The sequence below is a fragment of the Trachypithecus francoisi genome, unplaced genomic scaffold, assembly GCF_009764315.1.
Source record: "Trachypithecus francoisi isolate TF-2019V2 unplaced genomic scaffold, Tfra_2.0 Lachesis_group19, whole genome shotgun sequence".
Taxonomy (NCBI): Eukaryota; Metazoa; Chordata; class Mammalia; order Primates; family Cercopithecidae; genus Trachypithecus; species Trachypithecus francoisi.
In genome coordinates this window covers 8,611,095-8,636,484 of record NW_022681464.1, presented here as the reverse complement: position 1 = coordinate 8,636,484, position 25,390 = coordinate 8,611,095, and the positions used below count along the sequence as shown (strand labels likewise).

Genomic DNA, 25,390 nt, shown 5'->3' with positions numbered 1-25,390 from the left:
CCACCCCAATACGTACTCATGCAGTCAGCACAATGCAGACAATCAGGACGTTCCACGCCAGGTGGACTGCTGTGCCCCAGAGGTTGATTAGGTGAATTTCAGCCTCGACACACCCCACTGAGTTCTACCATTGGCCTTCCATTATCGCAGTTTCCGTATCTGTGGATTCCAAAAAACATGGACTGAGTCTTCTTGGGAGTAAAACAGAAAATAACACAGCAAGGCAAAATCACAGAAAGAAGAACCAATACAGGATAACAACTCTTTACCTAGGACTGATGTTTTGTGAGGGGACTTTCAAACATTTGTCAAAACTGGGACTAAAAGACCAAAATAAAACCGTTAGATTTTATTTCTTAACGTCTGCTCCATCAATTTCAAGACAGTTTTCAAGCACTGTCTTGCCCCCACCTTGTCCCTCAAACCCTGATGGTTCTGGGAATTTAACAATTTCCATGAAATCTTTTTTTCTGTTATTAACTGAAGAAAACTGGGTGCCGTTTGCAGAATTTTTAATACTAGGAAAGAAATAGAAGTCAGCAGGTTACACATCATGACTGTAAGGTGGACACCTCATGATTTCCCATTGAAACTCTTGCCAAACTACCCTTTGTTCAGTGAAATGCAACAGCAAGAACTTTTTCATGATTAGGTAGAACTCTCTGATAATGGTTTTTCTGCTCATGCTTTGGCTAATTTTCTCAAAAACTCTGTTAGTAAGCCCAGTTAATGATGGTTTGGCCCTTCAAAAAGTCATTTAGTCGTATCTTTTGAGCATTCCCCAAAACTGTTACCATGACCTCTTCTCTTGACTGGTCCTCTCTGTCTTTGACTGGAGTGCTGCTACCTTTTGGTATCCATTGTTTTGTGCTCTTTCTTCAGGATCATCCAGTGTAGCCATGTTTTATCCCCTCTTACAAATCTTGGAATAAATATTTCTGGATCTTCTTCCACCTGTTTTAAAACTTTAAAGAAATTTTTACTCTTGTCTTTAGCTATTATTGTTAAAACAGATTTGGTATCTGGATCGGACTTTCATTTTTCGGTGACAATTATTAAAACAGGATCATTTGAAATATAGTATCTATGTTTTTTTTCTCTTCTATTGTTACTTATTTGTCCTCTCAAATTAGGGAACACTTGGTCCTACGTTTCTGAGCATAGTTGACCAATTCGGACATTGTATGAAATTCAGCAAATGTCTTTTCTGGATCTGTAGACACTTCTTTTGAGATTTCTAGTATTTTGTTGGGTTGTACAGCATTTGAAATTTAGGAAGTTTCCTGGAAGAGCCAGGAGATAATCAGGAAACAAACAAAAAACAAATTAGAACCTATAGGTATAGATAGCCAAGCTTTTAGGTGAATATTAGATGCAGAAACTGTAAAAGAGAAGTATAGTAAAAACACTTGAAATAAGAGAATACGAGATGTGTCCTTTTTAACTGTTTGTTTTTGAGATGGAAAGCTTAATGCAAAATTTGGATCTTATTACTGAAATTGAAATGAGCTCATGCAAATTAATCTCCATTGCACCCGTAAAAAGGAAATTAAAAGCACTAATGTTGCATGTGGTGTATACACAGTAACATTTCCTAAATATCTTCTCAGTCTAAAACTGGGAATGATATTCAATGTTTCCTTTTCCTCAGGCTATGGTATCATAGGATTCAATTTTGAATTTGATAATGGAGGTATGTTTGTGGCACAATAGCCCACAAAGGAAATGAAAGAAGAAGAAAACCACCAGATTATTGAAACATGCAAATGAGGCACCTAGATTAGATGTTCACTTCTGGGCCTCCTTTCTTTGTACACAGAAATTAATGGGCATGTACTTGTGTCCATTTCAGGGGCACACCATCTCTTACAGTTTAAATGGAACTTTTTTGGGGGGAGTGGCTCATTCTTAGTTTTTTTTAATTCAGAAGATAATTTTCTATGTTAATTTGAGTGGCCTGGCAGAAAGATGTAGATCTGGCCAACTTTATACCTTTAATTAAGAAATTTGTAAGACTGCATTCTGTGTTTTCAGTAACAGAAGCTCATCTTAAATATTTAACACTACATTTTGAATAGTGTTTTTAAAACTCTCTTTCCCTATTTTACTCTTACTGAATTCTGAATTTTTATCAGTCTTACCTCAAAATAAAAATCACATTATTATTTTAAGACCTGGTCACCATGAGTAAAAGCTGCTTCACAGTCCACAGAGTAGGAAAGCCATTTTTTTTTTTTTTTAATTGGAGGTGGGAGTCTCCCTGTGTTGCCCAGGCTGCTCTCAAACTCCTGGGCTCAAGTGATCCTCCCACCTTGGCCTCCCAAATTGCTTGGATTACAGGAGTGAGTCATGGTGCCTGACCATGGAAAGCCATTTTTGATGCAGCCTCATCACCAGACAGAGTTCTAAAGGACTCAGTCAATCTCCATTATAGAGATAGACTGTTTTGCAAACTGAGATTCTAATTAAAAAAAAAGTGGAATTTATTTTGATTGGAGTTGAAGTAGCTACCATTTTGCAGAAATGTAATCAAAACCCTAAGCAAGCCTCTCTGATAGGCTATTCTTTCAAAAGTATGATCAACATTACTCAGATTTGTTTAGGATTAAGAATTAGACTTCTGTCTCAAGAATTAGAGCTTTTGCTTTCTTATTTATCCTGATCAACTGTGTTAATTAGGTCAGTGGATCACTGTTTAAATGATTCTCCAGGGATTCTAAAAAGGAGTTTGAAGGAAATAATTCTGACAAATGTTCCAACTCGCTTTTATTAGGGTTGCTATGAAACTCACTATCCTATCCATGGATAGTAGAAAATAAACTGTATTTTTCTGCATCTGTGTATGTGCATGTATGTGCACACATGGAGTATTTCTATAATATAGTGTAATTGATCTTCTAGAGTATAAACTGCTGAGTGATATCGCTGGGCCAACAGGTATGTGCATTTTTCTTTTTGATAGATTTTGTCAATTTGCTCTGCAAAAGGGTTGTACCAAGTTACATTCCCACCAATTGTATCTGAAATACAATATTCTTTCAATACCTTACCAAATCTGGACATAAAAATGTAAAAAATAGCTGCACTTAAAAAAATTTGAGATTCTTATTGAAAGAAGCTTATTTTGTACCAATAAACTGAAGAAGTATAGACAATACTTAAGGTGGTTTCTTCAACTTTTATATGCACTGCAAATTATTATAAAACACAAAAGGAAAACGGTAAAGAGAAATGTCTGCTGTAAATGAACACGTGAAGATTCTGAACACAGAAATGCCTGTGTTACTCTTCTGTTCAGTAAGTCTAGTCCTGTAGTCACACTGATGCCGCAAGGTTGGGTAGTAATAAGGTGTCATTGCTGCTCTCCAAAGCAGAAACAGGCTCTGTCTGGGGGCTGGCAAAGTAGGCCCTCACAGTGTTATGTGTGATAACCAGTTCTTTTACCCCATCATTTCCATCTTGAATAGCTTCAAAATATTGCATAGAAAGATTTATATTTTCAGTTAGACTATTTATTTTATATATCAAGGCACAATTTTACGTAGATTATTTACATTTATTTAAGCCTTCTTTTATCTGCCCCTTTCCCACCTTTTGCATTTTAAAACATCTTTATTCATATACCGTACAACTCACCATTTAAAATGTACAATTCCATGGCTTTCAGAATATTCACAAAGACATACTTCCATTGCCTTGATCAATTTTAGTACCTTTTCATTAGCCCAAAGAGAAGTTCTGTACTCTTTACCTGCCATCCCCTCCACCCCCAGCCCCCTGCAGTTCTCCCATCCTCCCAGTCCTCTCCTCCCCACTTTTAAACGTCTCTTCCGGGATCTTTTTTTCTGTTCCTCTAATAAATCTACTGAGTTTTCCCTAATGAGTTTTTCATCCCACTAATGAGGGCCTTCCTCTGGGTATATGCGTGTCTGTGCACACATGGAGTATTTCTACAGTATAGTGTAATTAACCCTCCTCATCTTTAAGAAATTCATCCAAACCCAGTGCAGTGGATCCAGTACTGAGGAGCACACAGAGAACACTAGCTACTTTTTCTCAGTGACCTAGTCATAGAGAACATTTGCACAAGTACATGTTTCAATTAGGAAGAAGCAAATGCTTCTAGAGTGAAGGATAGAGAGACTCTGAAATACATGAGCAAAGCAACAAACAGCTGTTGGGCACCCACCAATTACTATCCCTAATATTGACATAGCACCCCCACAGTTTTCAAAGCACTTCCCAGGCTTTATTTCATGTGATGTACAGGACACTGCATTAGAACCTCTAATATGGAGGGATATGGACCTTGTTAGAAATGGGACCAGTCGGTGTCCAATATAGTCTCTAGGAAAATGTAGATCACTTTCATGGCTCTTTAAGCCAATTTCCATCTTTGCATTCTCAAAGACTTTTACATGCATATGAAATAGATTAGCGTTATTTACAGCAGGTCTGCAACTATTCAGCAATTAAAAGACATAATCTCTTATAAGACATACTACTCCTGGTGCAGCAGGGTGACTAACCTTTTGAAGGAGGTCTAGCCAATAACAGCTTTGAAATGGTCACTAATATTGTGGGAAATTAAGCTTGAGAAATTGTAAAAGACATCATTCATTTGTTACTGAGTTAGGTCAAGTAGGAAAGAATGGCTGGTAGTCATAGTTGTTTGTTTCTGGCAAGTTTGGCATGCAGGTTTTGGTAAATTAAAATAGTGGTTGTGCAGGGTATGAATTTTATGAAATAATATTAAAGTAGTGGATTATCTCTGGTCTGGAGTGAATATAAATGGGTGGGAGAATGATGAGGAGGAGTTGATGAAGGGAGGAGCATTGACCCAGAAGCCAAGATTCTGCTTTCAACTATTTGGGCTTTTCAGCAAATCCTTAATTCTTATAGATCTCAGGTTCCTGAGATTCAGATGATCTCCAGGGCCCCCTGAGATTCAGTAATTTCCAGGTACCTTTTAGACTTGAAATTCTGGACCAAAACTCCGAACATAGGTTTAAGACTATATAAATTTACAAACATATCCCATCTATCCTATTTCTGCCTATTTAATATGCAGGTATAATTTCATTTTGCAAACTTGATATGGACTGAATTATATGATGATTATCATTTTTATTATGCAAACAATGGTCACTTTGGAATGACCTCGATTTCACGAAGGGCTCCCCCTCCTAATACACTAGATGGCACTGTAGGTGAGGCAAAGTTAATTACAAAAAAAAGGAGGGAAAAACTGTGATGGCCAATGTTAATTTTGGCAAATTAGAGAGGGTTCAGTCTTCACCAAGAGCTGTCATGTCAACATCTTCAGAAAGATGAGTGGAAACTACAAATGTCAGATATCTTTAATATCAAAATACTATCATTTTGTATAGTGGCTTTCAAACTTTTTTTTACTGTGACCAACTGTAAGACATCTCAGACTGAAATTCAGAATTATCTCCCTCACATATACCTACACACAAATGCAACAAAAGTTTCCTGACACAATACTAAGCCTTCTTACCTGTTATGCATTCTGCAGTAATTCTATTTTATTCAACTATGCTTCTTATAACCGATTAAGTTGACTTTATGACCTATAGTTCGAAAAAAAGTGATCTGGTAAACCTATCAAGAAATATCAATCTTCTTACCACAAAATTGTATGTGAATAAATATAAACAATTTTTATTATTCAATTATACCTTAATAAAGCTGAGGGGGAGGGAAGAAAATAGAGTGAGAAGAAAATTAAATCAACATTTAATGGGAAAAATAAATAAAGAAATAGTCTCTACTTGGCATTTGTCACCATGCCAGGTGCTGTGGGCAACTGGAAGTACTTAATGCTATTTCTGTTTTCTGGGAAAAAGAAGTTACTTTAAGAGACATTAGAGAAGAAACCTGTAAGACACTTTGAAATTGTGCGCAGATAGACCAGAAAACCATAGAAGCAGATAATTTACATGAAAATTTCATGGAATAGCTGGAAAATTTCTAAATCTCTACTTTGATAAGGGGAAAATTACATACTGTTGGACAAAAGTAGTCACCAAAAATAGGTGTGTATTTCATTCATATAAAGTTCAAAAATGAGAAAAGTGAACAAATACATTTTTTAAGAATACATACATAGTTGGTAAAAATCAGAAAGAAAAAGTGACTGATAAGCACAAAATTCAGGCTGGTCATTATCTCAGAGGGGAGAGAGGGGAACCATTTGCAGGGAACACCCAAGGGGGCTTCTAAGATATTGAAGGTGCTCTGGGTCATAATCTGGGTGGTGTTTGTTTATTATTAAAAATGAATGGATGTGTTATACACATATATAAATCACATATATATATCTCATAATAACAGAAAATATAGCAAAGAAGACTACTGTAATTGCCTTCTTGATTCTTTCTCTCTTGGTAATTTGTTTTTGGGTTTGTTAACCATTCCCCCCATCACCACTGTCTTCAAGGACAGAGGTAGAAATGTTCCCAGTGACAATGTTTCCGAGTAGACTGTTGTATGCTTTTAAAGCTCTCCTTAATGTTATCAGATCTGTCATTGAGGATTAATTTGGATTTTAGAAATAGCCAAATCTCCTAATAGTATTTGTAAATTGGAAGAGACATACATTTACATAACAAGAGAAGATTGATTAAGTTATGGTACATTCTCTGCATACATTAAAAATCAAGTATTATAAAAACATTTAATGCCTTGAAAAATATTTATAAAATATTATTTTAAAAAACAAATTATCAAATCACATGAGAGTACTACTTTGTAAGAAGACTTAAAAAAATATAGGCTGGGTGGAATGGTGCACACTTGTAGTCCCAACTACTTGGGAGGCTGAGGTAGGAGGATTACTTCAGCCCAGGAGTTCAAGGCCAGCCTGGTAACATGGTGAGATCCCTAGCTCTAAACAAATAAAATTAAACTTTAAAAAATAATGTGACCAAAATGTGTTTTTTTCTCATGGTTTTACACATTGGACCAGTTTTCTACCATGATTATTTTTGTAAATGCAGCTTGGGGGAAGACTGTGATCATTAATCTATATTGAATACAATTTTATAATAAGAGTTTCAGAAATTTTTTGGGCAATGGAATAAGAATCTGATCTGCCAAGGAACTAATTTGAAACCATAAACATCCATTTAAGTACAGTAGTACTGACATGTATGTTTAAAAATTAGTCACTGCTTTTTAAAAAATAGAATTTATTTTTTAGCAGTTTTAGATTCACAACCAAATTGAACAAAGTATAGAGAATTCCCATGTACCTCCCCTCTCCACATGCTCACCTTCCCCCGCTGTCAACATCCCAAAATACAGTTATATGTTGTTAAATCAATGAATCTACACTGGCATCATTATCAACCAAAGTCCATTTTACATGAGGGTTCATCCTTGCTGTTGTATATTCTGTGGGTTTGGACAAATGATAATGGTGCATATCTGTCACTACAGTATATCATATAGAATGGTTTTGCTGCCCTAGAAATCTTGTATTCTACCTATTCATCCCTTCCTCCCCACAACCCCTAGCAATCACTTATCCTTTTACTGTCTCTATAGTTTTGCCTTTTCCAGCATGTTATATATTTGGAATCATACAGTATATAGGCTTTTCAATTGGCTTCTTACACTTAGTGATATGCATCTAAATTTCTTTCATGTTCTTTCATGGCTTGATAGCTCATTTCTTTTAGCTCTGAATAATATTCCATTGTCTGAGTATACCACAATTTATCTATCCATTCACCTACTGAACGACATCTTGGTTGCTTCTAAGTTTTGGCAATTATGAATAAAGTTGCTATAGACATCGCTGTGCCAGTTTCTCTGTGAACATAAGTTTTCAACTCATTTGGGTAAATACCAAGGAGTGCAACTGTTGGGTCAGAGTAATTGCTAAGAGTTTAGTTAGTCTTTACTTTAAAAAAAACCTGCCAAAGTGTCTTTCAAAGTGTTTGTACTGTTTTGCATCCCACCAGCAATCAATGAGTTTCTGTTGCTCTACATCGTTGCCAGCATTTGGTATTTTGGATTTTCACCATCCCAGTAAGTGTGTAGTGGTATTTCACTGTTGTTTTAACTTTCCATTCCTTGATGACGTAAGGTTATCTTTCCATATGCTTGGTTACCATCTGTATATCTTCTTCTGTGAAGTGTCAGTTCATGTGTTTTGCCTGTTTTTAAGTGGATTTTTTTTTAGTGTTGAGTTTTGAGAGGGTTTTTCTGTGTTTGTGTATTTTGGATACCAGTCCTTTATCAGATACATCCTTTGCAACTATTTATATCATTCTGAATCACTACTTTTTATGTCATCTATTTTATAGGTTCAAGGATTATATTTTTAAATCTCTTGTTTTTTGGACTTCTGAGAGCACTGAGTTTTATTTATTTTAGACTAAATTCAAAGCAACAGCTAGCTTTTGAATGGTAGAGAGCAAAATCGATCAAACAAATGGTAGTTACTATGCTCCCTTCACAAACATTTTGAAACATGGGTTGCCTTATTTGTTGTGTTTTCTAGCACACTGAATAAGGGATTATCATCTTAAGCAATAAAACTTTCTATTTGAATTCTTTTGGATGGATATGTTTATAAAATAGGTTACCTGCCTACTTACATTGCAAATACTGAGCATAACTGAACCTCTTCATTATGACTTTAAATCGTAAGATAAGAGAATGCTCTAAAAAACAAGAATAAAATGCTATGAAAAAAGAAAGAATCAGAGAATAAGAAGAAGCTCATGGAAATTAAAAATGTTATTATCTAAATAAATTCTGCTAAAAAATAAGGTCAAGGAAATTGCTCAGAATATAGAACAAAAGAGACAAAGGAATGGAACACTGTGGGAAAAAAATCTTTAAAAATCTATTCAGGATATCTCCTATCCAATTAATAGGTATTCATAAAATTAAACCAGAGAAAACATAGGGAAATAATTTACCAAAGAAATAATAAAGAAGTTTTCAAAAAATGAGAATATGAGGATTTCTAGCTTGACAACGGCTAGGCAGTGAATGGAAAATGATCCACACCAAAGACATTGTGTAATTTTAGAATCTTAGGTTTAAAAATAGGATCCTAAAAGTTTCCTGGGAAGAAAAATTACATTACATGCAAAGGATCAGGAATCATAATGGTAATGTTATACCTTTTCAGGCTGTCAAGCTTAAAGTAAAATAAAAGACACTTTCAGGCATACAAATTCTCCCATTTGTCTCCCATACACCTTTACTCAAGAGAATGTGTGCTATTAAAACGAGAGGGACCAGAAGAGAAAGAATCAGTTTCTAGGGGATCCAATGCAAGAAAATGTCAAAGGAAAATCCCAGAAAAAGCATCTATTGCAGGTCTAAGAGTCATTCTCTAGAGCAGAATGGGAGGATAGAGGCTCCAAGAGGGAAGCAAGAGGTGAATGAGTAGAAAGGACACAAAATCTATGTATGTGATGGCATGGAAAGTGATATGAGATGTGTTAGTGTTTTAATTATTAATAATAGGTATGTTGGAAAGTAACCTAACAAAAATGGGGTGGTTATTCATTTCAAAAAAATGTACAGAAATGGAAAAGTAATCACGGTATTTTTGGCTCCACTGTGAACAACTTTTACATGGTCCTAATAATGTAATCAGCAAATACTGATCCAATTGTAGGGAAGGATAGTTTGAAAAGGGTGTAAGACAGCTTAGTTCTCATCTGTCTTAAAGGAAGTGGATAGTTAATGCCTAACACACATATCATGGAACACTGATGTATTATTTAGAAACATGGAAGTGCATATCAGAAGAAACAGCTAAAATAATTAAGGTTGTTCCCTCTAGGGCAAGGGTGTCCAAACTTTTGCATTCCCTGGGCCACAGTGGAAGAAGAATTCCCTTGGGCCACACATAAACTACACTAACACTAACGGATAGCTGATGAGCTAAAAAAAAATAAAACTTCATAATGTTTTAAGAAAATTTACAAATTTGTGTTGGGCCACATTCAAAGCTATCCTGGGCCACAGACAAAAAAGTAGAGAGGTGGTTGCCAGGGGCTGGGGGTAGGGGAGACGTGGAGTTACTCTTTAATGGGAATGAAGTTTCAATTGGGGAAGATGAAAAATTTCTGGAGATGGATGGTGGTGATGGTTGTACAGCAATGCGAATGTATTTAATGACACTGAAATGTACACTTAAAAATGGTAAAATGATGGCCAGGTGCGGTGGTTCACACCTGTAATTCCAGCACTTTGGGAGGCTGCAGCGGGTGGATCACCTGAGGTCAGGAGTTTGAGACCAGCGTGGCCAACATGGCGAAACCCTGTCTCTACTAATAAAGTACAAAAATTAGCCAGGCATGGTGGCAGGCGTCTGTAATCCCAGCTACTCAAGAGGCTGAGGCAGGAGAATCGCTTGAATCTGGGAGGCGGAGTTTGCAGTGATCAGAGATCACACCACTGCATTCCAACGTGGGTGACAAGAACAAGACTCCTTCTCAAAAATAAATAAATAAACAAACAAATAAATAAATACATAAATAAAAATAAATTTTAAAATGGGCTACGCCTGTAATCCTAGCACTTTGAAAGGCCAAAGTAGGAAGATTGCTTGAGGCCAGGAGTTTGAGAACAGCTTGGCCAACATTGTGAGGCTCCCATCTCTACAAAAAATATAGAAATCGGCCGGATTAGTTTTATTTAAGTGGTAGTGTGAACCTGTAGTCCCAGCTACTGGGGAGGCTGAGGCAGAAGGATCACCTGAGCCTGGGGAGGGCAGGGCTGCCATGAGCCCTGATCACACCGCTGTACTCCAGCCTGGGCCACAGAGTGAGACCCTGTCTCAAAAAAAAATTTAAAAAGAAAAAAATGGTTAAAATGGTGAATTTGGCCAGGCGCGGTGGCTCAAGCCTGTAATCCCAGCACTTTGGGAGGCCGAGACGGGCGGATCACGAGGTCAGGAGATCGAGACCATCCTGGCTAACACGGTGAAACCCCGTCTCTACTAAAAAATACAAAAAACTAGCCGGGCGAGGTGGCGGGCACCTGTAGTCCCAGCTACTCGGGAGGCTGAGGCAGGAGAATGGCATGAACCTGGGAGGCGGAGCTTGCAGTGAGCTGAGATCCGGCCACTGCACTCCAGCCTGGGCGACAGAGCGAGACTCCATCTCAAAAAAAAAAAAAAAAAAGGTAAATTTTATATTACATGTATTTTACCACAATAAAAAAGCAATCTTAGAAAAAAAATTAGTATTATTTAATTTTCAAGTAATTATATGCATATTTTAATTTCATTACAACATTAATTTTTAGAAAGCTCTGCATGAAAGCCTGAAAAGTGTTTTTTGGTTTTTGGTTTGCTTGTTTTTCTTTTTTCTTTTCTGTTTTTTTTTTTTTTTTGAGACAGAGTCTCACTCTGTCACCCAGCCTGGAATGCAGTGGCAAGATCTTGGCTCACTGCAACCTCTGCCTTCCAGGTTCAAGAGATTCTCATGCCTCCGCCTCTTGAGTAGCTGGAATTACAGGTGCATGCCACCACCACTGGCTAATTTTTGTATTTTTTGTAGAGATTGGGTTTTACCATGTTGGCCAGGCTGGTCTCGAATTCCTGACCTCAAGTGATCCGTCCACCTTGGTCTCCCAGATTGCTGGGATTATAGGTGTGAGCCACCGCACCCAGCCACTGAAAAGCGTTTGTATGTGTCATGAATATAAGTGTTTGTCCATAGATTTTATGATATAATTTAGGCCACACAAAGACCTTTTATGGCTTTTGTCTAGTTCTTACCTATATTCTCCTTAGATAAAGATAGATAAGCTATTTTCAAATAAGAGAAGTATTACTGAACATGACTATTTTGTGAATACATTTCGGGGCAATTTGAGATACCAGATTCCTAAATGTAGCACATTAACACTGTGAATAAATGCACGGATTCATCCAGTTTGAGCAAAGACCTTATTATACAGGAGTTGTCCTTTTATGGCCTCTGCTATTCTCAGTGGCTATTCTAAATGCTTGCCTGTGCAGTCACCCCTGAATGGTTTGTGGGAACTCATCTCTGCATTTGGCAGGGACTGGGTGGGGCTCTGAGTGAACTAGAGATATAGTAGCAGGTAAGTGCCTGTGTTGTCACAGATGATTTCTGGCTCGCAGCTGATTATCTTTTTCTAATCACTTTCCTTAACCTGGTCCCAATAGTAGTAGGTGTGCATTTGTTTCCTCACGATTATAAGCAATAAAAGGCCGATTGGCTCGGCAGGAAGAAGTCCAAGTGGTAAAGAGCAATCCTAATTCAAATCATTGTCCCTTAAGTTTACAATTGAGAAGGCAGCTGTAAGAAGAAAATAACAATGAAAAACAACTTTATATGTCCTTAGAGACTTCAAACTGCTTTCCAGCCTTTAAGTCATGCTGCTTGGTTTTGACAGGTTACATTTACCTTCCAGGGTTTATTGCTGTAAGAGCAGTGTTATTTTTTGTTGTCATCCTACCTAAATTTTCCTCTTTGTTCACAGTGTGAGATGAGGACAGAAGCACGACGAAAAAATCTTCTCATTTTGATTTCACATTATTTAACACAAGAAGGGTATGTTACATTCCAAACATTTATAGAGATATTTCCTCTTTCTCTGCTCTCTACTTTTCCAGATATGTACTTTTAAATACAATACACTTTCTTGTTTTGAGCAGTTCTATATTTACAAAAAATCAAGCAGAAAGTACAGAATTCCGTACACCCCTTCCCTTTTCCAGTTTCCCCTCCCAGTGACATCTGTATTGATGTGGTATATTATTACAGTGGACAGGCCGATACATTATTAACTGAAGTCCATAGTTTACATTAGGGCATACTCTGCGTTATATTGTGCTGTGAGTTTTGACAAATGCATAATGGCCATGTATCTGCCAATATGGTACCATACAGAATCATTTCGCTGTCCTAAAAATCCCCTGTGTGCCACCGATTCCTCCTCCTGCCCCAGCAACCCAGACATACACTTTTTCTTTTTTGAAATAGGGTTTCATTCTGTTGTCCAGGCTGGAGTATAATCATGGCTCACTGCAGCCTCTAACCACATCCCCCTGCTCCCAGCCTCCCCAGTAGCTGGGACTGCTGGTGTGCACCATCATGCCTGGTTGTAGAAACAGGGTCTCACCATGTTTTCCAGGCTGGTCTCGAATTTCTGAGCTCAAATGATCAGCCCACCTCAGCCTCCCAAAGTTCTGGGATTACAGGTGTGAGCCAGTGCCCCTGGCCTCAGACGTATGCTTTTATTGCCTCATTTACTTAGATATTTTTCACATTAGATATTGAAAACTTTTTCAACAGGTCTATCCAGTACATAAAGTACTTTTCCTTTCCTCTACACATTTGAAGATAGGACAGAAATGAGTTTTTTCTGTAGTCTCACTGCTGGCTATGTACACAAGATAACTTTCTTAATCAGTTTTCCTTTCCTCAAAATAAAGGTATTGCATTTACTTGGACAACCTAAGCCCAACTCTCTTCTTCCTCGCAATACCCATTCTATAACTGGCAGGGTGAGGAAATTTAAAAACTTTTGGGTTTGGCCACCTACCTCATTAAAAACACACAAGCAGTTACAGCGTTGGATGTTATAAGAGGAAGAGAGCTGCTCCGAAAGTGTTTGAAGGGCACTATCTACTTTATATTCACTTTTCTTTTCAAATTTCAGTCAGGAAGAAAACATGTAGGTTTCAGACTAAGAGCTTACAAACTTTTTTTTTTTTTTTAAACAGATGAGGGTCTCACTCTGTTGCCCGGGCTGCATGATCATAGTTCACTGCAACCTCTAACTCCTAGGCTCAAGGAATCCTCTCGCCTCAGCCTCCTGAGTAGCTGGGACTACAGGCACATGCCACCATGTACAGCTAATATTTAAATTGTTTTTAGAGACAGGATCTTGCTGGTGCTCAGGCTGGTCTTGAACTACTGGCTTCAAGTGATCCTCTCCCTCAACCTCCCAGTCACTGAGATTAGGGCTTTAAAACTTTTGAGTTAGAGCAGTGGTTCTCAATCAGGGTGATTTTGTCCCTTGGGGGATATTTGGCAATGCTTAGAGTTCTTTTTGGCTGTCGCACTGGCGTCTAGTGGGTAGAGGCCAAGGATACTGCCAAATGCCATCTGACGCACAGGACAGCCCCTATAACAAATAATTATCTGGCTTTGAATGTCAACAGTGCCAAGATGGAGAAATCTGGAGTTAGAGCAAGAAAAACCAATCAATTTTGATATTTTCCCAGAAAGTCTGATAAGCATCTTTTCCTCCATTAAATAAGGGAGCTACTGGAACTAAAAGTCAGTTTGGAGATTCCAGTAACCCTAGTCCTGGAGAGCACAAAGGAAAAAAGTGAGGAGGGCAGGAGGCAGTTGACAAGGAACTGAGAGTTCCTATTGTTTCTCTTACCCATGCCAGCAACCACTGCTTTCAATAAACCTATTGCCCCCTAGAAGGGATGACCATTTTAGAGACTTTGAGGAATTTTTCTCCACATTTTGTAGTAGATATTGGGGTATCTATTTTATACTTGAAGAAATTCAGGCTTAGAATAGTCAAAGATTATGTCAGGAGGTCATCTGGGTCTAAGTGGGAGAACTTTCCAGGCCTGTCCTGACCCAGAAGCCTTCCAGGGTCCTTATTTTTCTGCTCCAGTGTTGAAGATTTACTTTTGCTTGAGGATCACATCAGAAAATCATAATGTGGGTGGGGTATGTTTTTTGAGGTTTTGTTTTGAATGATGAATTTTTTTTTTTTTTTTGAGGCGGAGTCTCGCTCTGTTGCCCAGGCTGAACTGCTGTGGCACGATCTCAGCTCACTACATACAACCTCTGCCTCCCACGTTCAAGTGATTCTCCTGCCTCAGCCTCCTGAGTAGCTGGGATTACAGGCGGCTGCCACCATGCCCGACTAATTAATTTTAGTAGAGATGTGGCTTCACCATATTGGCCAGGCTGGTCTCAAACTCCTGACCTCAGGTGATCCATCCACCTCAGCCTCCTAAACTGCTGGGATTGTAGGTGTGAGCCACCACATGCAACCTAGAATCATGATCTTTTGAAGTCTTTTTTTTTTTTAATTTCGATGACACAGCCCTTAAGAGATCCTGAGAACATGTGCCCCTAAAGTCTTTTAAAGAAAATGAAATCTCTGCAATTGTACTTAAGCATTTTAAAAATCATTTGTGTCATTAAAGGATCTGGGATTCTTGTTTTTTGGGTTTTTTCCCCCAAAATTTCAGATATATGCATTTGGTAGTTTCTTTCAGCACTCCGTAGCATCCTGAGTAGCAAACAAATCACCTTGTGGCTAGATTTCTGAATGGAAATGAGAAATTGAATTCTCTATGGACTTTTAGTTTTATGGGGGGGTTTTGGTTGTGTTTCTTGATTTTATTTCAGCCAAACATGTCTGCTTTTTATTTTTTTTAAAAAGTAAAATTGGTCTATATATATGTTCACCTTTTAAATGTCAATGTTTAAAAGTAAGCATTTATGTGTTTCCATAACTGACATCTGATGAAGACCTCATTCTCTCCTCCTCTTCTACCCTCCTCTTTTCCCTCTTTTTATACTCTTGTATTGGTTCTAATAAATGGTTGCTTTTCAAAAAAAGTCAGATATATCACTTGGTAGTCAATTATAACATTGTACCTTTGAACAAACTTTGTTACTGAGTAATCTGATTTATTTTCTCCCCTTGACTGACCATGTAAGCTGCTTAATTGCAAAAAGTAGCCTTTCTCATAACACCTTAGTATCAGAATTTTGAGAATGACTTTTTTCTTATGGCAAATATAATGAATTGCAACATCTTTAACACAAAAACATTTTTTACTCACCTTGAAACACATGATTTTATCAGACACTTCTCTTTCTGGTGTTAGGAAGATACATTTTTTTGAGAAAATAGCTTATTCTTCCCACATCCCCACCACCCACTCCCAGACTAGAGAAATGAGTGCCCCCATCCCATGGTTAGCAGACAGGCAGGCCATCAGTCACTTCTCAACTTAGGCTCAAACTCTGTATCTCCACATAGCAGTGGGGTGGAATTGAGCCCCGGAGCAGGGCAGGGCTGACTTTGATCTTTTCTGTGCCTCTGTTTCTCCATCTGGACTATAAGAGCATTCCTGAAATTGGCAAGCCAGACAGTGCATGCGGGTAGTGGGCTGCTGCGCTCTATTCAACGGGCACTTAAGAAAAGTAACCCCAAGGGTAGCATACGAGGAAGCGCCAAGTGTCCAATCTATGACAGGGCTGTGGGGCTTGTTGTCATAGGGACGGCTTCCAGGATATGCAGATAGACTTAGGAGCCATTGGGAGCCAGACTATTTTCTTTTCTTTTCTTTCCTTTTCTTTTTTTTCTTTTTGAGACGGAGTCTCACTCTGTCTCCCAGACTGGAGTGCAGTGGCGTGATCTTGGCTCACTGTAAGCTCCTCCTCCCGGGTTCAGGCCATTTTCCTGCCTCAGCTTCCTGAGTAGCTGGAACTACAGGCGCCCGCCACCACGCCCGGCTAATTTTTTTGTATTTTTAGTAGAGACGGGGTTTTACTGTGTTAGCCAGGATGGTCTCAATCTCCTGACCTCGTGGTCCGCTCTCCTCGGCCTCCCAAAGTGCTGGGATTACAGACATGAGCCATCACGGCCCAGACTATTTTCTTTCAAGTGCCTACTCTTCTCTCTGCTAATCTGTGATCTTGGACAAATTACTTACTGTCTTTGTGCTTCAGTTCCCTCATCTGTAGAATGGAGTAATGGGATATAGCTAAGTATCAGGTAGATGCCGTTTATTACGAGGATTAAATATGTAACATGCTTAGAATCGTGCCTGACAATTACACTTATACTTCTATTATTGATAGGATTTGGGTTTTATTCTCTTAATACCCAACTTGGTTCAGCAAAGGACTTAAAGAAACTGGAGGCCGGGCGCGGTGGCTCAAGCCTGTAATCCCAGCACTTTGGGAGGCCGAGACGGGTGGATCACGAGGTCAGGAGATCGAGACCATCCTGGCTAACACGGTGAAACCCCGTCTCTACTAAAAAATACAAAAAACTAGCCGGGCGAGGTGGCGGGCGCCTATAGTCCCAGCTACTCGGGAGGCTGAGGCAGGAGAATGGCGTGAACCCGGGAGGCGGAGCTTGCAGTGAGCTGAGATCTGGCCACTGCACCCCAGCCTGGGCGACAGAGCGAGACTCTGTCTCAAAAAAACAAAAAACAAAAAACAAACTGGAATGTGGGCTTGGCCCATTTTATATCATCTTTTGATGGAATCTCAGCTCTATCCAAAGAACCCTGAGTTAAAATACTTCAAGGTGCTTTTCTAAGTGTGTGAAGCACTTGGAAGGGTAGTTACACAGAATGTTAATAGGTGTGAAAGAGTTTCGTGGTCAGGTACGCTTGGCAGATATTGGGTTAAACTAAGCAAGGTCCCTTATTTCAGGACTTCTCAGACCATCTAATTTACTATGTGCAATGAGAATATCATACTAAAGTCACAGTATTCAAGGTTTTGCAAACCAATTTGGCCACGGTTTTTCGGGGGTTTTCTTATTGTGGTGGTGGTGGTGGTGATGGTTGTTTTGGAGACAGTGTCTCACTTATCATCCAGGCTGGAGTACAGTTGCCCAGTCATGGCTCACTGCAGCCTCAAATTCCTGGGTTCAAGTGATCCTCTCACTTCAACCTCCTGTGTAGCTGAAACTACAGGTGTGTGCCACCACACTCAGTTTATTTATTTATTTATGGTAGAGATGGAATCTCACTATGTAGACAGCTGGTCTTGAACTTGTGGTCTCACACAATCCTCCCACCTCAGCCTCCCAGTTAGCTGGACTGCAGGCGCACCACCATGGCTACTTTTTGTTTTGTTGTTTTGTTTTGTTTTTTTGGTAGAGATGAGATTTAGCCATGTTGCCCAGGCTAGTCTGGAACTCCTGGGCTCAACTGATCCACCTGCCTTGGCTTCTAGAGCGCTGAGATTACTGGAGTGAATCACTATGCCTGGCCTAAGAAACTCTTTTTTTTTTTCCTCAGATCATCTTTAGAGATTAGTTTTCCACAGATAACTTTGAGAATGCTATCTTCTGAGATTAGCTGACTCTTATAAAACTTAAACTCACCATGCCAGGCCCTAGCACTGTGAACATAGTAACAGAATCTCAGTAAATGTTATTTGCATAGCTATTGAGGAACTTAACTAGAATGTAGACGGGTAGAATAATTAGAAACCAAGACAAAGCCATTTTCACAAATAATCCCTGATTTTTTCTTACAATGTATTTTTTGTTCCACAAATTGTATCAGAAAGAAGAACTGTAAAAACAAAAAGACAAAAATAAAAGTCAGATGTAGTTGTTAAGGCCAAGAGTTTGCTGCTTACAAAGCATGCATTTTTCCTTTCTGCCACGAGGTGGCTCTTTGTATCGTGAATCAATGAAAGTTCTACTAGAATTGATCATTTTCCCGAAACCTGCTGGAAAAGGGACAAATGAGTGGATTATCAAAATGAAAATGAACTATAGATAATTTTAAGGACATATGAGCATCAGTAAAAGAGATCTAATGAAGTTCTACAAATTCAGCAAAGAGGATAGATTATTGTGGATTAAAATAAACAATCAGGGAAAGATTTGTAGAGAGGGTGATGTGAGCTGGACTTAAAAGATGTATAGAATATGAATAGACCGATGTGATGGTAAGGCCATTCCTGGCAGAGGCACAGAGGACGAAGAGGCACAGCCTAAGTGGAACAATTAAGTAAACAGGAAGACCAGAGTTTGAATGCCCATGAGTGAGAATTGGTGACAGCAGACAATGGAGGGTCATGGATTCTGGTTCTTCTATTAATAGTCCTCCATATCCATCTTCTCAGGCTTAGGTAATGTTAGTAGCTCCGCGTCTCTCTCTTGTGTCTTGTTATTACGGTCCAGTATTGCATACTACTTGCTGAACACTACTCTTCTTAAAGTCCTGTCCTGTCATTCTGTTGGTTAAGAATCTCTAGTGGCTCCTCCTGCCAACCACATCAAATTCAAACCTCATTCAAGCTCAGTGCAACAGGAAAACACAGGCAGTTTTGTTCTTCTGACCAATTAGTTTAGGAAACATGGGGCCTGCCATCATTTATTCTTGTAATTTTTGTTCAAGCTAAGACTCTATGGTATTGGAAAGAGTTCAGTATATAATGTTATGTCAGTAAAGGTTACAAGCCATCTATAGTGCATGTTTCCATCTTCCACCTTCTTTCTTTCCATCCTTCCTTTATCTCCCTTTCTCTCTTTTCATTTTTGTTTTAGAAGTGCATATGTATAAGTATATGTATGTATTTAGTCGTTTTAAAAGTTTGGGCCAGGTGCAGTGGTTCAGGCCTGTAATCCCAGCACTTTGGGAGGACAAGAGGGAGAATCACTTGAGACCAGAAGTTCGAGACCAGCCTGGGCAGTATGGCAAGACCCTGTCTCTACAATAAAATAAAATAAAATAAAATAAATAGCTGGGCGTGGCGGTGCATGCCTGTAGCCCAAGGTACTCAAAAGGCTGAGGTGGGAGTATTGCTTGAGCCCAGGAGTTCCAGGCTGCAGTGAGCCAAGATTGTGCCACTGCACTCCAGCTTAGGTGACAGAACAAGGCCCTGTCTCCAAAAAGAAAAAAAAAAAAAGTTAAAAAAAGTTTGTAAAAACAGAGGAAATGTTAGTCATTTTCTCTGAGGGGCAGCATTTTCTTTTGATTTACCAGTATTTTCTAGTTTTTTCTTAAGTGAATATGTATTACTCCATACTAAAGTTATTAATAAAAAACTGATTTAGTTTTTCTCTCTGTCAAATGAGGATTAAGACATAGTATAGAAGCATGGTGAGACATGAAAAAGTATAGAAGCTGATTGACTAGAGTCAACTGACTGTGGTTTGCAGCTTCTTTAAAATTAGCTTAGGAGAGATACATACATTTCAAGGTCATTGAAAATAATCATGGCAACCTCTTTTAAGAAAGTTCAGGCTAGGCATAGTGGCTCACATCTGTAATCCCAACACTTTGGGAGGCCAAGAAGGGAATCGCTTGAGGCCAGGCATTTGAGACCAGCCTGGGCAACATAAGGAGACCTTGTCTGAAAGAAAGAGAGAGAGAGAGAGAGAGAGAGAGACAGAGAGAGACAGAGAGAGAGAGAGAGGAGGACTAATAAAAAAGAAAGTTTTCTCTTTCTACTTTCCTGGATCTAGATTCAAATGAAACAAAAAGAACTCCAATCTGCAGCAGAAATCTGAATCTGGGGTCCTTGGATGAGCTCTTGAAATTATATGCTAATTTGCACATGTGCACACTTTTCAGGAGAAAATTGTTGGTTTTAAAAGAAGTTAAGAACTAAAATTTAAGACCTGCAGAGTCTTTCTTCTTTCAGAGGATTTTGAGACACAGCCCTTGCTTCTAGTGCTAAGGCCACTTAAATTGGACAGCTTTACAACTGAACAAGTTAAAAATGACAGTGAGGAACCAAGGTCAAGGTGCTACTTTTTTTTTTTTAATACTTTAAGTTCTAGGGTACATGTGCATAACGTGCAGGTTTGTTACATATGTATACTTGTGCCATGTTGGTGTGCTGTACCCATCAACTCGTCAGCACCCATCAATTCGTCATTTATATCAGGTATAACTCCCAATGCAACTTTTATACAGAAACACCCTGAAGTGAAATGTGTGACTGATTAAAAAATTACCAGAAACAAATAATACATTCAAAGTGGATGTTATCTTAAATGAAAGTTCTTTGATGATCTTGATTGGTAGATCTTTGGAATTTCCTTCAGTGCTCAAGACCTGTTCATTTGAATTACTTCAATGATGGCAAATTTGGGTTGAATTTGGGTTTTATCATTTCGCCAAATGTTACCTAAAATGAATATCTGTGAATAGAGAGGTAATCAAGTTTGGGCAAATACCCATTTTAGGCTGCAAATGAGTAAAGACAAATCACAAGATATTTCTTGGTTGATCTACTTATTTGACTTTTAAGCACTTCCAAAAACATCCTGAACAATGGTGACATCACCAGAACAAGAATGTAACTTTCAAAGGCAACTGCTTTGAAAGATAATAGTTAAATATGCTTAACAAATATGGGGCTTTGTATAGGCAAACCTCCTATGCACATACTAGTTTTCATCTAACGTGCCATATATAGGCTTACTTTTTGTATTGCATCCCTTTAGACTTGTAATGCCTGTTAGCCATTATTCTTTTCATCTCAGTTAATTTCTTCTTTTTCTTCTGTGAAACTGCCAGATATATCGATACAGCAAATGCTTTGGAGCAAGAAACTAAACTGGGGTTGCGACGCTTTGAAGTTTGTGACAACATTGATCTTGAAACTATTTTGAAGGAATATGAGAGTTACTATTTTGTAAAATTTCAGAAATATCCCAAAATTGTCAAAAAGTCATCAGACACAGGTACATGGCTATTTTCTAGAGATAAGGCTTTATCTCATCTGTAAGATGAGTGTATCTTTCTCATCATATTCCCAGATAGATGGAGACCCTCACCTTGAACCAAAAGAGTAGGCCAAGAGGATTGTGTAGCCATTCTCATGTCCAGCACAGACAACTGAAATATGATTATCTGGACATTGACATCCCTTTAGTCATGTTGGCATTTGTTTGAGAAAAATGTATTTTCAGGCAATGAAAGCAAAACCCCAGTGTATCATAGATACTTTTCAGATGATTAACATTAATTTCTTTAGAGATGAAAAGAGCTGTTGGAAGAGGAAAAATGACAGAAGACTTTTTTTGTTGTTAGGAGACCTATTATCTGTCTTGAAAATAACTACGAAAATGAATATTGGGGAAGCTAATAGCTCATGTATAGATAATGAAAAGCTTTTGAAAGCCATCAATCCAGATAATAATCAATATAATACAAAAACCCAGTATAGGTTAGCAGTCAACAAGGCTGGCTGGAGGAAAGATCTAAAGTGGGGGCCCTCTGCTTTGTAGTAACATTGACTGAGAAGTCTGTAAGTGGGGGAAGTAATTATAAACCAAGGGAGATCATTGTCCTGTTTACAAGGCACTTGTTAAGCCACAGACTTTAACATTTCATGTAGGGACCGGGAAACCAAGAGGAACATCAGTTTAAAATAGCCAGGGCCAGATATCAGAGCTAGAAAAAGTCAAAGAGGTATTTTATCTGAGCTCCCTTCCAATGCAGTATTCAGAGCTTGACTTCCTTGGCAGGTGGTTAGATGTGGGTCTTGAAGAGACAGCCCACACTCCTAACTACAGGGTGATCAGCACTGTTAGGGACATGATCTCACTTCCAGCTGGCTAGTTCCCATCTAGCATGATACCCAAATTCTCCTATGATATTGGACACATTATTTTTATTTTAACTTGCAGAGCATGACTTAAGTCTTCCCTGCCAGATTCGTGCAATCAACCTGGTGTCCCATGTAACACAGCAAAATGGTGTCAAGTTCATGAAAGCATAACGAAATGGTAGCTGTAAAGCTAGCCTATATTGGAGTTGCCACCAGGTCCATAGTCTCTGACACGTTTAATATCTGAGCCCTTTGCAATCTTTCTCGGTGAGGAGATGCTGGAGAAGCTCGGGCCTCTTTCTCTTCGCTGGTAATTTCAGTTCTCTCTAGATGAGAATAGCTTAAAGTCTCTAGATTCCAAAAGGTTATAGCACAAATTTTAAGAACAATGCAAAAAGGGGAAACATACCTGAAAAAATCACTTTGTCACTCTTAAAATTATTTTCTTTCCCTCCCAATGTCTGTTTTGTCACAGCAGAAAATAATTTACCACAAAGAAGTGGAGGGAAGACCAGAAGGTAAAGTGAATGGTAATTCATCTTAATCAACGTGGCTTGAGGAGCTTGTGGGATCCCTTTCCAGAAGCTTTGCCAGCACAGCTCCATGACTGTCTCCCAGCAATACTGACTGCAGTCACATGACCTGGCCCAGCCCAGGACTTCTCTCATTATAGCTGCTCCAGATTTGGGCCAATGTCTGTCTACTCTCCTGGTTTTACTGTAAATAACAGCATCCCATGATGCTCTGTCTTTCCAGGCCATGTGATATGAAAAGTCTGAACCTCAGAGGTTAAAAGACCCAGGTTCAACTCCTGGCTCTGCTATTTACAAGCATGGAGCAAGTCTCAGACACATAGTGAGTTCCTGGCACACAGTGAGCACCCAAGAAATATTATTTTCCCTCTTTTCATCATTTAGTTAATTTCAAGCACTCCCAGATCAGATGTCCTCACCTGTCTGAAGATCAACAATGAGCCAGGAGGTACCTCACGCTTCTGCTTTCGCCAGTCCCGGCCTGCGGGAACCCATTCTTCTCTTGCTTTCCCCCCTTGTCCACAGCTTATCTTGCATTCCTTCCTCCAGCTTCTCAAGTCCAAATCTCATCTGGGACTTGTAGCCTCTGATGGGAGCCCCTCTGTCTCTGGACCTTTCTGGGTACACACTTTCTCTCACAAGGCCCCCTACTCTTGTCAGTGTCCTTCCCATTCCTCTCTCCCCACTCCCACAGACCCCTCCACTGTCAGGGCTGTTCAGAAATACCCAGGGGATCAAGGGTGCTGCTGCCAGCTGCCAGTGAGGGCCAGCTGTGGGGCATCATGACCTGTGGGCTGTTGCTATTACAGTAGAGCCTAAACCTCATGGGAAGACGCAGCCATCCAGGCAGTGAACAAAGTGTTTAAAATCTTAAAATGCTCTTGGAAAAAGAAAAGTTAGATTGTAATCACATGCAACTTATTAGGCCCTCAAGAGGTATGGATTCTGTTATGCCCCCGCTACATTCCCTGACCCTGCGACTCCAGTTCCCTTGTTCCGGCCTCAGAAGGAAGGGCCTAGGACACCTCACAGGGCTGGTGGGCACAGCTTACAAAAATGACCGTGGAGTCCACGCACGCTCCACGATCCGACTCATCATAACAATTGGCCTCGGGTTACCTTTACTTTGTGCTATTCTGTAGGAGGAGTTTTATTGCTTTGACAAAAGTGTTATTCTTTTATTTATAGTTTCCACAAAGCTAGTCAGACTCTGGTAATAAATGGTAACTGCTTATGCATAGAAATCGTGAGGAGCGTTTGTGGCCAGCTTCAGAAGGCTTTTGGATTCTGATTATCTTTCTGGAACCTTCTCAGCATTCTTCCCTGGCAAATGCTCTGTGAGTGAATGGTGTCAGAGTGCTTTCTTTGTTCCCTTTAGGGATGGAGCACAGTGGCACATTTGACAGCGTGGGGGCTCCTCAGCTCCTCTCTGAGTAGACGTTTGTATGTGGCAAGCGTAAAGATTGAATAGCAAATGGTTAGAATCAGGAGGAATAACTAGGAAATTAATGAATGATGTTTCTGTGGACAATTTCATACTCAAATATTGTTATTGAAGTGAGACATGTCATGAGACTGGCTATTAGCAAATCAAAGTGTCTTTTTCTAATCTTGGAAAAGATTTATAATCTCCGCTTAAAGACTTGCTGATGAACCAAAGGAGAAAAGGTTATCTAACGTGATGGATGACAGAACTGGGATCCCAAAAGGTCTTGGCAATTCTGGAGATGGGTTCAAAGTAACAAGATGAAATTTAATAAAATAAGGTTTAAGCTCTAACAAGAGTTACAACAAATAGCTCCTCCATTATAAAATCAGAGAGCTGGAAATCTCAGTTTACCTGGTGGGCCAACAGTGAGACATGAGTGCTACTATGGTCCCAGCCCCATCAACAGAAATACAGTGTCCAAAAAGTAGGAGGTCACACTATTCTGGAAGGTGACCAGTTTGAGGAAGAATCTTGGAGCCAGGTAACTTTAGGAATGACTGGAGCAACTGGAAATGTTGAGTTTGAACAGAGGGTTGGTGGAGGGGGGCTCCTTAGAACATTGCAGGAACAGGCTTCAGTTCACCCTCCAAAGGGCGATTGGGCCTGTTCTGCCGAATTCCACAGGGTGCACCTAGGACTAATGGTTAAAGTCAAAGCAGAGTGAATTTGGTTCCATGTTCAGAGGAATTTTACAATCCTCAGAGCCGATTGAAAATGAATTGTATTGCTTTGTACATTAGTGCTCTTGTATTTTGGTCGTGTTAAAGCAGACCTTGGGGATCAGTTGCATCCAATGGGAAATCAAAGTGGGAAAATAGAGTCCCTGTTTCCTGCCAGCTCCACAAGGATGGTGTGGGAAGTTTAAATACAGACACACACACACACAAACACATAAACACACACATACACTTCCACACACACATATAAATAACTTCTTTTAAGTCAACACTATTAATATAAGTTTGCATTTGTGAAATGCTTGGTTTTCATTTCATAGTTATTTCATTTTTGTGCCAGCAAAAGGGCGGAGAAAG

The 25,390-nt window shown here is 39.2% G+C and overlaps 1 protein-coding gene across 3 annotated transcripts in view; it reads left to right on the top strand.

The window, feature by feature from the left end:
- The window catches only part of KATNAL2 (katanin catalytic subunit A1 like 2), a 120,571-nt gene that overhangs the window by 48,225 nt on the left and 46,956 nt on the right, over positions 1 to 25,390 (top strand). For 2 of the 3 annotated variants that reach the window (XM_033177825.1, XM_033177827.1), the window contains 3 exons: positions 12,511 to 12,581; positions 21,299 to 21,465; positions 22,810 to 22,852. In XM_033177825.1, coding sequence (XP_033033716.1) covers positions 12,511 to 12,581; positions 21,299 to 21,465; positions 22,810 to 22,852 — 281 coding nt within the window. The remainder of the gene's footprint in view (positions 1 to 12,510; positions 12,582 to 21,298; positions 21,466 to 22,809; positions 22,853 to 25,390) is intronic. The other variant, XM_033177826.1, reaches the window with a different exon arrangement.